The 12,733-nt window shown below is 40.9% G+C and overlaps 1 protein-coding gene across 4 annotated transcripts in view; it reads right to left on the bottom strand.

Moving 5' to 3' along the window:
* Positions 1-438: 438 nt before the first annotated feature.
* The window catches only part of LOC104960275 (sodium bicarbonate cotransporter 3-like), a 17,228-nt gene continuing 4,933 nt past the window's right edge, over positions 439-12,733 (bottom strand). For 2 of the 4 annotated variants that reach the window (XM_010788260.1, XM_010788259.1), the window contains 16 exons: positions 10,066-10,139; positions 9,158-9,315; positions 8,557-8,644; positions 8,235-8,381; positions 7,730-7,836; positions 5,756-5,930; positions 5,029-5,162; positions 4,348-4,593; positions 3,704-3,809; positions 3,340-3,501; positions 2,747-2,860; positions 2,488-2,649; positions 1,689-1,940; positions 1,167-1,235; positions 748-921; positions 439-612 (listed from right to left, as the gene is read on the bottom strand). In XM_010788260.1, coding sequence (XP_010786562.1) covers positions 454-612; positions 748-921; positions 1,167-1,235; positions 1,689-1,940; positions 2,488-2,649; positions 2,747-2,860; positions 3,340-3,501; positions 3,704-3,809; positions 4,348-4,593; positions 5,029-5,162; positions 5,756-5,930; positions 7,730-7,836; positions 8,235-8,381; positions 8,557-8,644; positions 9,158-9,315; positions 10,066-10,139 — 2,327 coding nt within the window. In that variant the 3' untranslated portion in view covers positions 439-453. Of the gene's footprint in view, positions 613-747; positions 922-1,166; positions 1,236-1,688; positions 1,941-2,487; positions 2,650-2,746; positions 2,861-3,339; positions 3,502-3,703; positions 3,810-4,347; positions 4,594-5,028; positions 5,163-5,755; positions 5,931-7,729; positions 7,837-8,234; positions 8,382-8,556; positions 8,645-9,157; positions 9,316-10,023; positions 10,140-12,733 lie in introns of all 4 variants that reach the window. The other 2 variants (XM_010788258.1, XM_010788257.1) reach the window with 2 other exon arrangements.

Here is a 12,733-nt window from a genome sequence, read left to right on the forward strand (position 1 = left end):
TTTATACATGAATATGTGTCCCCGGTGTCTAGGGAACTCACCAAGTGTCAGAAAACACAACCCTCTCTATTTTCCTCCATACCCAAATCTCTAAAAACAGGGCTGCAACAGATCTGAAACAGACTGATACAGATTTGAAAATAGCCTGATGTCAGTGACGAGGAGCTCCACCTATATGGCCAACTCTCCACCAATCAGGGGAATGAGAGGTTGCCCATGGTAACAGCATGGTAAAATGACGCTCGTAACTCAGCCCCCTCCTTTACAGGGGGGCGTGGTCAGCTGCAGCGCATGCAAAGACAAGGTGGAGGAGAGCAAAATAGATCGAAATGAGGCATGGCTAAAAAAGCATGATCAGTTTGGTATTTTACCTTATATAGGTATTGCCCTACAATATATTATTCAAATATAGCATGATAGGTCTCCTTTAAAATAACTGTAACTAAGAGCTTGTTAAAGAAAATAACGTTTTACCAGCTTTTCTCGTGCTTTCTTTTTCTTGTCGTCCTCTTTCTTCTTCTTGCTTTCCGGCATCAAGTCATCCAGCCAGCTCAGCTCTCTCTTTGTGAAGAAAAAGTCTAGAAGCTTTCGGATAAAGACCAGCGCCAGAACCTAATTACACATAGACAAAAAAACAATATCATGGTATTATTAGAAATTGTAATTCATCCTTTTACAGCTGAACCCTGTAATGTGACAGTAAACCGTTAACTATCATGAATCCATATCTGTCTTTGAGGTCATTACCATCATAGGAAACACAACGGCGGCCGTGGAGGCCTTGATGACCCAGAGCAGCACCAGGCAGGTGAGCTGCACCAGGGTGAAGATGTGGACCTTCCACAGCGGCACGTAGCGCAGGTAGATCAGGTCCGGCTGGTGCTTGGCCGGCATGCCAAACAGCTTTATTCTGTCGAAGAACTACAGAGAAAATCAGAGGCCCAGTGAGAGAGGTACAAAAATGCTAATGAAAAATAATTCAAACACAAAGGGGGATCAAAGAAAGGGGAAAATCACAAGAGGGAGCACATTCAACTAAATATTTTAAGGACTCTGAATTAGGATCAAATGTTTGGAACTACAAGGGGAAAGCTTTACCAAAAGCTCATGAATGTAGTTCTGTTTGGATTAAAAAAGGAACAGATTCTAGCAGAGTAAAGTCTTACTTGAATTCCTTTGAGGGAAGAGACACCCATGTAGAGAAAGACTCCATACAGGACTGGCATTGGAATGAACTGTAACGAGTAAAAGTATAATTATAGAACAAATCAATTCAATCAATCAATGTTTATTTATATAGCCCAATATCGCAAATGTTACATTTGTCTCAGTGGACTTCACAGTGTGTACAGAATATCAGTATGACAATACGACACCCTCTGTCCTTAGACCCTCACATCGTACAAGGAAACACTTCCAGAGAAAACCCACAGTTTAAAGGGGAACATGGGAGAAACCTCAGGGAGAGCAACAGAGGAGGGATCCCTCTCCCAGGACGGACAGACGTGCAATAGATGCCGTGTGGAAATTCACTTTCAGTTCAAGAAAAAAACCTGGTCTTTTCTGCACCAGGTTGAGAAGACAGATTTAACAGATGACTCCCTAAGCACATGGTAGTTACTTAGATAAATGTCTTATTCAGGGTGATTTAAAATATGATATAATTACATTGTTTCTCTTTGTCTCACCTTGAGTGCCGATGTCATAAAAACCGAACAACCCATGAGCATAAAGATCAAGAACCCAGTGACCCGCTGCTCCCGGATGCCCAGGAACTTTGGCGACTCTCCCGGAGCGGAGCAGCCCGACTCCACCTTCAGGCTGTTCACGTGCGAGATGGAGAGGACGGTAGCAGCCACGAACCACGGCAGGCCCATGATGGAGCACACACCCAGCATTATTGCCACTATCATCAAATCCAGGTGATAGCCACAGCCTTTCTGTAGGATACACAGGGAGACAAGAGACAATGAGTTTGAGAAATATTCTCCTCAAGTAGAAATAGAAGTACGAAAAACAGATTCAGGAGCACACTCGCTAAAAGATTTGTATTCAACCTTGGAAAAAGAACACCAAATGTTTTGTGTTTGAGTTTTCGAGGCGGATTAAATACAATTAAAAAAATAGCAGCACTCTAGAATGTAGAAGCATACAAATACAAGAATATGTTAGCCTCAACCATAATTAAAGATGACCGCAAAGAAGGGAGAGGAAAAGCTCTTAATATTATTCAAATATTTAAACGAATTGAACGAATCTGGTACAATAATACATTTCTTTCAACATGAACATTACATTCCAAACATGACTAATGTGTTTTGGAATTTTTATAAATTGTGTATTGATGCTGCAAGGCTTGATATTAAAGAAGAGATTGTCTATCCGTCGCGCAAAATATAAAACAACTTTTCAGGATACTTGCTCCAGAAACAAACGTGTGTAACTCAAAGATATCACACTGTCAAAAGTAAACCTCCACAGGCTGACCTTGAGCTTGTGCTCCTTGCGGTTGATGATGACTGCAGTGATCTGTTGGTCCATAAAGATGAGGATGGTGCAGAGCAGAGCGGGAAGTGCCGCCACCAGCAGCGTCCACCAGGGATTCTCTCCTAACGGGTCCATTAGCCAGCCTCTGTTCTTTGAAGTAGGCTGCCGGGAAAAAGGCAGGAATGAGCCACATACAGTCATTAGTTGATGATGTGAGCGTTAGATTTACTACTAAATGTACATTAAGACCTTTGCCTACCTCAAAGCGGTCAGGGACTTTAAGTTTAGGAGAGGGGATCCCCATGAGATAGTCCACCAGCACCATGACCATGATGGTGATAAACACAGCAAAGTCGCTGATAGTGGATCGCACCTAAACGACACACAAGCAACACGATTGAAGGTATCTATTAGGAACTGCGGCTTTGCATGTCCACTATTTAAAAAAAGTCACTAATGCAAACAGCCTTTTACTTCAGGTCACTGTTGAGATACAATGAGTAATAATTACTTTAATGTCAACAGTAACAGCACGACAATACAGCAGCTGCCTACACAGAGGATCATGTGATGACAGACTAGCTGGATCTGCGTGGGAGGAAACGAGAAGATCTTTTCTTTCTGTACACAAGCCTGTTCCGACATACCAATGACTGACACTATGTCAACATTTACATAGCGTGAGAAGCTTTAACCTAAATCTATTACATGAACAGAGAAGTAGAATAAAGACCCTGTTTGGATGGGAAGATATCGTTTGTATTTAATTTGACCTCGTTCGGCAAAGCCACATTTGTGATGTTAAGAGAAGTACAATGAGAGTGCTCGTAACAAATCTAGCAAGTATCTCACCCTGGTTGGGAAATATCTCTCCGTCTTGAACTGCTTAAGAAAGCCAGACAGGAAGAAGGTGGTGAAGAAGAGGATGATGGACCAGAAGAGAACATCTGGGATATAGGGCCCGTGCTGACCGCAGGCAGAACCTATGAACTCTCCATGGAGTGTGTGACACATCTAGAGAAAGAGGAGTCATAGGTTAGTATTGTAATAAAACAATTATAAAAAAGGTGTATCAGTACTGAGGATGTTCTGGTAGTGGATGTTCTTCAGTTCTAAAAGCAGGATGTTTGAGATGATGTCTGTTTGTGCCACACATCCTATTCATGCAAGTGTGATTCCTGCACATCGCACTGGAGGTCACTGTGTGCCGTCCCACCGTCACGTTGAGGCTGCTCCATGGGATAGAGTCGGGGGTGTATCCCGTGTTGTTCCACTCCTGCACGAGTTGATCCGTGGCGTTGACCGGTGGAGAGCACTCACACCTGGGGACCAGAGAACAAATGGTGAGTGAACTACGTAAGGGGAAAACATTATTTGGTTCACTTTAAAAGTTAATTAAAAGCAGAGGCTGCAGCAGATCTGCTAGCATCAGTTATTTTTAAATGTGTTATTTTGCAAGGAGGTGATTTTCCTTTCAGCTGTGGGAACAGCTCGAGCCCCTGCAATTACAGCTCGCAGCAACAAGAGCAGTGTGTTCCTAATACGGTACTATTTATGTGCATAATACACTACTTAATGTCAAACCTTCCGATCCATAGCCAGAGCAACACCAAACTTGTGATCAATACAAATTTGCATCAACACTGACACTTTTATACAGGCAGTCATTTGTTGTATACTTCTACCTTTAAACTGGGACTGTACAGGGATGAGCTCTGCTCCACTGCAACCACCTCCACTCGGAACAAATACACTTCTATCTTTACTTATAATATAAAAGAATAAACTATGAAATTCCTAGATCACTTACACTTTGAAAGCATAATGAATGAGAACAGTAACTGAAATGTTGGTACTCACGAGTACATGGTAAGATTGTCCAGGTGGTTGTGCGTGTTGACTGGGAAGTGTTCTCCCAGGTGAAAGAGCTTCTCCAGAGCCTCGTAGATGAAGATGACGCAGATGAGGGCAGCGAAGGCCTCCTCTGTGAATCTGGTGATGTAGCACACCAGGGAGCTAGCATCTGTGGCTACCAGCACCAGACAGAGGAAGGCCGTCCACAGACCAATGCTGGTCCGCAGGGACAGGTAGTTCAGGCCGTAGTCACTGGGAGAAGAAGACGGACGACAGGGATGAATATACAGGATAGAGGTAAACATGTTTTTATTAAGGGCTGTACCAAATTATATTTTATATATAATTATATTGTATTCAAAGATTCTATGTCTTCCTGTCTACTTCCTAAAATAAATAGATTCAAACAAAATCTTTATTTAGAATAGAGTGATTTATTGGATTAAATTAGTATTATTAAACATACTAGTCAGAGCGTATAACAAGCGGGAGAGAAAACCGTTTTCTAACTGCAGTGAATCTGCAAATACGGGGTATAAACTGAATAAATAGACATGCAAACTATTTGGTAATTGGAAAATCAATTCACTTTAAAACAAAATGCTGCATATATTGCTGAGTATTTAGTCTTATCAGTAGTTTGTCTTGGTATCATATCACAGAAAAAGTGAAGTTTCTTAAACGTACGTGCAGAACTTGAAGAGGATCTTCTCAAACACTAATACAGGGCCTGTGCTGCCAAGAATAGTGAGGGGCTGGCCTGCGAAGAGGGAGTATACCACTCCTGTAAGTGACGCCCCAAACAGAGACTCTATGGCACTCTGTAGACACAGAGGAGAGGGAGGGTGTGAGGGAGGATGTGGGAGGTGAAACTGCCCGAAGGAGGATAGAAAGGGAGAGACTGAAGGAGAAAACAAGAGGTGAAGAAGAGACCCGACGAGAACAGAAAGTTTGGATTAAACAGACATCTGGGCTGCGTCTGAGAGGCTAGATAAACTGGTCCACCCTGATGACTTGTCCAAAGTCATGTGTGTGTACAGCCCTCCACTGCTGAGTTTACTCAGATGCATCACATACACCAGCACACAGACTGCGCTATGCTAACAGTCCCTGTTCTAGTAAGGACCTCTGGGTAAAACAGGAGAGAAAGGCAGACAGAGAGAGCGTAAAAAAACAAAATACACTTTACAGCAGCAGTGTGCTAACATGGGAAAATAAATAACCTGCATATCCTACATTGGACAGTGAGCGAAGAACTCAGTGAGACATCCACCACAATGTACTATATCAAATAGAAAAGTTAAGTGAAAAATGGCAAAATGGCACTTGCACAACACAGGGTTAGATTTTGATTCACACTGGGTTATGAATAGTACAAGTATTGACTTTTAGGTTGCCAAGCTTTTGGACTCACTATGTTGCCGTGTGTTGCCTCGCCAAGCAGCCCTCCAAAAGTGATGACAGGGGACATGCAGGCGCAGTAGAGGAAGAGGACGGAGGCTAGACACTGCAGATTGAAGGAGTCTCTGATGTCGCTCCAGTAGAACGGGAGCTTCCGTTTGATGTCCTGGTACAGACCTCCAAATATCCTGGAAGAGGCCGTTTGAATATTCAAGTATACGTAATGCTTGCAGTGATATTGTATGATAAAATCAAGTAATTAATGAAACATCAGTGAGTTTAGTGAGGAGAATAGAAACAGGCAAGTGAATGCGTTTCATTTAGTGTAACATCAAATAAGAAGTTTACTTTTAAGTTCAGAATGAGTGCAAAGGTAACACCCAACTGTGGTTTCTAAGGTTATGGTTGAAAAATCAAATGATAAAAGCTGGCATGTCTTATACACTAGACATTGTAATAATATTATGTTTTAAAAAAATTACTTTTCTGTTGGACTTTAATGCCGCGTTTCCTAATATAAAAAAAGGTGATTAAAACTGTAATTTGCTATAATCATTATTTACGAGGTGTTCAGGTCATTTTTACACATTTGAAATGCATGTTTGCTTTAACACTAATTAAAAGCACAGCCAGTGTTATTGCTTAGGAACCTTTCAAGTCGACCTTAATCTTCATCAAACTGAAACATAGATGGCGCTGTGATCGTTCCGCCTTCTCCTCTCTTCATCCCTTCTCCTCTGAGGGATTCCATTTCTCACTTGTATAGCTTCCTTTCCATCCTGACACCTGTCCAATTGCTCTGCTGTGAGGCTTTCTCTCATTTTCTTTTCCCCACACCTCTGGATAACCTCTATTGCTGCCTCCATGACCCCTGCTGTGTCTCCTACACAGCTGCTGTTTCTGATAGCTTTCTTTACATTAGCCTCCTACTCTTCCATAGTCTCCACTGGCCTCCAGTCGCTCCCTCGTAGCACGAGCCTTTTATAGGAGCGGTGAAAAGCAGAGTGAATCTGTAAATAATACATTGGCTCAAAACTGATGTGATGTGTGTGTGTGTGCGTGTGCGAGGTTTCAAATAAACACATTCTCTCTCTTGCTGTGTGGCCCGGGCTCCAGGGACACGGAAATCTTTTTTCAGAAATGTCAGCATCTTAGTTCACACAGTACAGAAGATATGCTAAATCCATATAGTGCCGTTGTTGAGTTTATAACATTGTACATTTCCTCAGAAATAATTCAAAAAGCTCGTACTGAGCACAAATCAAGCACAAGGAAAAAAGACATACTGTGGTAATGTCTTGTAATTCATCTCATCTTTATCAAAAGAGAAGATGAGATGAACCTTTATTGATCCCTCTGAAGAAGTTAAATGAGCTCCTAAGTCTTTAAGAGGAGTTTCCTCCTACAGCACTTGTTAACAAGAAGCACTTGTCTCATATCAACATGATATATTAAACATGCCTACTGGTGCTAATGAAGTTGTGAATCCAACTAGGACACACTTTAATGATCTAATAATTCTCTATCAACAAACACAAGGGATGTTAATAGAAATACCTGGAGCGAGTAACTATCAATAATCATTTGAGCTAAATGGTGTGCCAAGAAATGAACAGGCTTAGATGGAGGGATTCATTTAGGATGTTCTCTAACAGTTATAAAGCAAGTCCATTTTCTCTGAATGTATTTAAGGCACGTCTAAATGAAATGCTTTCTGACACTCTGCGTATTTGTAAATGTTGAATATGTAAATATGATATCCTCTGTTGTTTGTTTGTATGTTGTTTTTATGTTTCATGTGGAACTAAATGATGCAGGTCTCCCTTGTAAATGAGATCGATGATCTCAAGGGACCAATCTGTCTAAATAAAGGTTTGAAATGAAATGAAATGAAATGAGTCAAGGAATGAAACAGAGATATTTGTGTCTGTAACTTCTGATGTAACCTCTTGTCTTTGTGGAGACAGAGGAGAGGTGTTGGACTCACCTCCCCGTCCTCTGCAGCTCGGGCCCCGTGTTGTGCTCATCTTCCTTCTCCATTTCTCCAGATGGAGACGCATTGCCGTTGGGTTGTGGAGGTATCTTTCTCTTCATCTGCAGATCAAAGGGCATTTCAATATGATACAGTTGCATACAATTACATGTCTTTGCGGTCATGATGCTGCAAATCGATAAGGGGGCACTCTCTGTGTGATAATAGTGGTGTGGAGTAAAGTGTGATATACAGAAATATACATCAAGAGAAACGACGAAAAACATCAAGGTTACACTTTGTGAGAGCAGAGTTCATGAAGTATGTGACGTCTGATAAGTGCGCTGTGTTAGTCTGCTGGCTATCTGTGAGTATGCAGCTGGTTAAAGATCTCTGCACCAGGAAAATGTATGTCTGTTGTTCAAGGCGTTTGATTTTCACATCTCTGTAAAACACTCATGTCTTTGTATGCAATATTGCCCCAATCATATTAAGCAATATCTGACAGAGAATCACCAACCTGAGAAGGGACATTCTTTGGGGGCTCAATCCGGATTGTGGGGTCCCATTCTCCAGGAGGCAGGACAGTGACCTGATCCAGGAACTCATCTATCCCCGACAGCAGATCCGTTCGGTCTTTGGCCCTGTATGCCACATCATGGAAAATCTACAAAACGATTATTAATAGGAGTTATTAAATGACTTTTGTAGATATACATTTGCATCCTCCTGCATAAATGCACTTGAAATCCCCCCCAACAAATCCAGCTATTTCTGGATAAAATGTTAAAACGTGTCAAACTGAAGTTAAAAAAGGATCCATCTTTCTTTCTTTCTCTCACCTCATCTGTCATTAGTGTGGCCATGGACCTGCCAATCTCATGGTACTGGGGCCCTTTGCCATGAGGACCCAAAAGCAGGAATAGAAACCTTAGAATAACAAAAGTAATCATGAATGAGATGAAACATAAACTACACCGACCAGTACATACCATATTCACTGCATTATTTGATTTGTTAACTCTTTTAAAAAATTGTACACAATTTCTTCCATCTCAATAAATATCAAACCTAATTTCCACCATTGTTTATCGGTGGAATATATTGAAATGATCATGACTCAATGTACTCATGTATTATGCTACCTCAATTAATGCAAAACTAAAGTATTTGTAAGTATACAATTAAACCAGAGTGGTCCCTCTACTTTAGAGGTGTGAAGCTACAGGCTCTTAGGCTTACCTTAGAGATTAAAGACATGGAAAGCAGTGTTGCAGACACAGATTTACTGCGGTGAGAACCAGAGTTAATCCCCAGGTTATATTAGTCCCATGTGAACAGGGCTGTTACAAATGACTGTCAGTTTGCTTTAAATTGCTGCCAGATTTGGCGACTGCTATCGAAAATAACCCTTCAACATCCTTGTACTCCAAATGATAATACCTGGTGGGCACAGGCACCTCTGTGAGGCCTGTGATGAGGACTGCAGGGGACAGTCGTACGAAAGCAATTATGGGCTTCTCCAGGAAGTCCACTTCTCCAACAAGGACATTGGAGGCTTCAGCACCCGGAGGAATCTTTTTCATGAAATTCATATCCACCTGGAGAAAAAAAAACATAGAACAAACTAAATTCTCCCAAAAATCAGATATACATAAAAATAGAGAAAAATGTTGGAAAACACACATGCAAACAGAAATAATGAAGACATTTTGGCAGCAGGTCGTTTGGATACTATGATAACTAAAACATAAAAAAAGTAGCTACATATTCTACTACATAGTACTGAGCAAAGATTGTCCGTTGCCGTTTTATGTTCCTGGATAAATATCTCTTATGTGCAAAGCTAAATACAGATCAGAGCACAGGGATAGAACATCTGTATCCCTGTGTAGAACAGACTGTGCCTTCATCCCTCTTTTGTATCCTGACTCATATAAACACTGCACCTTATTTTTTGGCAGTGATTACGGAGGGTTTTATAATGATAACTACTTATGTCAGCGAGCCATTTTATTGAATGGATGAGGCACTACGTGGGAGGATGAAGGGAGACATTTTCCAAACTAAACAGCCACAGAACTGTTTTATTTTGTTTATTCATAGTCTATTGAAGCAGTGTCTGGAGAGGCTTCTTACTGAGCCAAGAAGAAAAAGGGTATTTGATGGCGGCTCTCAAACTGGCAGTTTTCAACACAGACCATTGAAATGTCTGTGGAAGTCCAGAAACTGAAGAAAAGACACTGATGAAGTCATGGGCCCTCCACCATGAAGGACTGTTTCTGTGCTCAGTACTGTGGCTAGGTTACCTTGCTGAAGTCGACACTGCTGCCCTCTCTACTGACCCCTACTTTGGACGGTCTCCTCTCCACAGCCTTGTTGCCATCCAGGTTGTTGGGGAGAGAGTTCGGAGAAACCAGTGGTCCTAAAAGGGACAAGGGGAGCAGAAGTTAGACAAAGCGGTGGTGGACGGAGGATTTCGAAATCAAAGGTCGAGAATGGCAGTGTGGTACACCATGAAATCAGATTTTTGATTTCATCATTAAAACGGCATTTGCCTTGCATCTTTCCTTAGATTTTAAAAGAAGTGGGGGGAAAAAAGATCAGGGTATTTGAATCCATGATAGACTGGTACTTTGAGGCATGGCTTCATTAAAAGAGACAACATTTCACTGGGATGACTCATTTTGAATGACAGGTGAGCTCTTGGTGAACAAACCTGTTACAAAATAATCCTTAGATCACATGGCTTTCTACACTGGTGGTTTGTGATGCAATGCTACGAGTTAAACCAAACAGTATTGTTTATCATGAAATGTACATTCCATATAGGGGATTTTAAAGGAAAACTAACCACTTTATCAATCATTATTTACATTTAAATGGGATTTAAAAAAGCCCTTTTAATTTCTGGGGCACTTCAGGTCTAGATCATGCATCTTGTGTAACTTAAGTACAACAGGCGATCAAGACAATAATAAAGAGTAAATACAAATGTCAAACAAATTGAAACACTAGTATTTGGATTTGAGGTTTAAAATGTCACAATTTTTGTCTGGAAGTGAAAGGCTATTTTGCACAACGAGCAATACTACACACTGTGATGATTTGGTGCAGCAGAGCTGCAACACTGTGATGTCTCTCCACAGGGAAGACGATATATTTCACGATTCCTATTTGCTCCCCATCTGTTGAGCTCAATACTGTGCTGCTTAAGTCAAGTCCTGCTTAGCTTGAATTCATGACAGCTTTGAGCTAAAGTTGAAGGGATGTATTTGATATGCCTGACAGTATACTTTCCTCAGACTTCAGCACCTTCAAGTGTTGAAGCTCCGGTATTTCTGTGCATAATTGACTGCATACTTCAACATTGCTTATGTAGTTTGAGCCTTACCAGATACAGGAAACGCTAGCACTCTAAGTGACATGAGAGCAGGGAAATGAAATGAGGGAGTCATGTATTTGGATCAAAAGATAGATATAGCAAAGCAACACTTCTTTTACCAGGTTGTTCTTCTTTTCTCATTTTCAACAACACATTTCTCTTATCGCCAACAGGAAGTAACCAAGCCAACTAACATTAATAAAGGCTTAAGCAATATGTCCACTGATCCATACCCTTGAAATGTACCCTGGAGTAAACCCAGTGGATTCTGGATAGCTGTGACTGCTGAACAGGAGCATGATTGCTCACATACCCGACAAAGCCTCTTGGAATAAGGGAGGGATTAGTATAGGTTGCGTTCGCCAACACACTTCATTCAGGAGCGCTAAGCCCTGGAATGCTCCCCCATACTGGCCTTTTAAACAGTGGCGTCATAGCGCTACCTCATTAAAATGGAAAACAGTAACATAAATAACTGAAATTATACAGATTTTCTGACCAGACTGAAACTTTTCTTGTTATGGTAAAAGTACATTATTAAATAACTGGCCCAGTTGCCTCTCAATGACAATAATTAATGCTTAAATATGAAAATATCTCAAATAAGGCGTACATGCCCCGTTTAGAAATATTTCACCAATGACTTCTTCCTTAATAGTTCAGTATCCTGCATATATATATATTAGGGCCGGGACTTTAACACGTTAATTAAGATTAATTAATTACACAAAAATTAACGCATTTTAATCGCACTTATTTTTGCACCGCGGAACGTTTCTCACTGGATGAGTTTCAGGGGTACCGATTATACTGGAGCACCAACTAACGTTCATGACTTCAGACAACAACAAACCACAGTGAACAATAGTCAAACATGAACGAAGAAGCTGATGAGACCGCTTTGGTTGGCCCCGTGAATGGGACATTTTGTTTTAAAAAACGGACGGATGGAAGCGTCAATAAGAGCACGGTTGTTTGCAAATTATGCAAATAGGAATTCGCATATCACCGCAGCACATCAAGCCTCAAGTATCACCTCAATGCAAAACATATAGCAGCTAGCGTGGAAGCTAGCGTGGACGTTAGCCCTACTCGGAGTACAAGGACCCACACCCAATTCGCGTTGATCAAACAGTGGCCTATGCAACAGAGAGATTTTATTTTTCATCAGGATATTGGAAGAATAGGAGGGATTGAGGTCAATCACTGGCACTTTTTTATTTTATTTTAAATGGTACACTTTATGTTGAACTATTTATTACGTTGTTGGTGCAACTGGCACTTTATGTTGAACTGTTTATTGTTTTGGCCAAGGTTATTGAGAGAGTTGGACTGAAATTGATTAGATTTTTTAAATCAACTGTTGGTAAATCAACAAAGTCTGTTATGGCCTCTGAAGCAACAGAGAGATGTTTTCTAATAGTCAGGGTTTCCAATGTTCTGAATGTACTTGAAAGTATTGTGTTTTACTTAAAAAACAAAGTGTTATAGTTTACAGAAGGTCTACCTACCTATAGGCTACCTGAATCTCTGAAATGTACTATATTCCTAAATATGCTATTGCTACACTTTATGGCAAAAATTGCACTTTTCTGTTGGTCTTGGTTAAGAACCTCCTTGAAAAAAATAAACAA

The sequence above is a fragment of the Notothenia coriiceps genome, unplaced genomic scaffold, assembly GCF_000735185.1.
Source record: "Notothenia coriiceps isolate Sejong01 unplaced genomic scaffold, NC01 NC01_scaffold00031788, whole genome shotgun sequence".
NCBI lineage: Eukaryota > Metazoa > Chordata > Actinopteri > Perciformes > Nototheniidae > Notothenia > Notothenia coriiceps.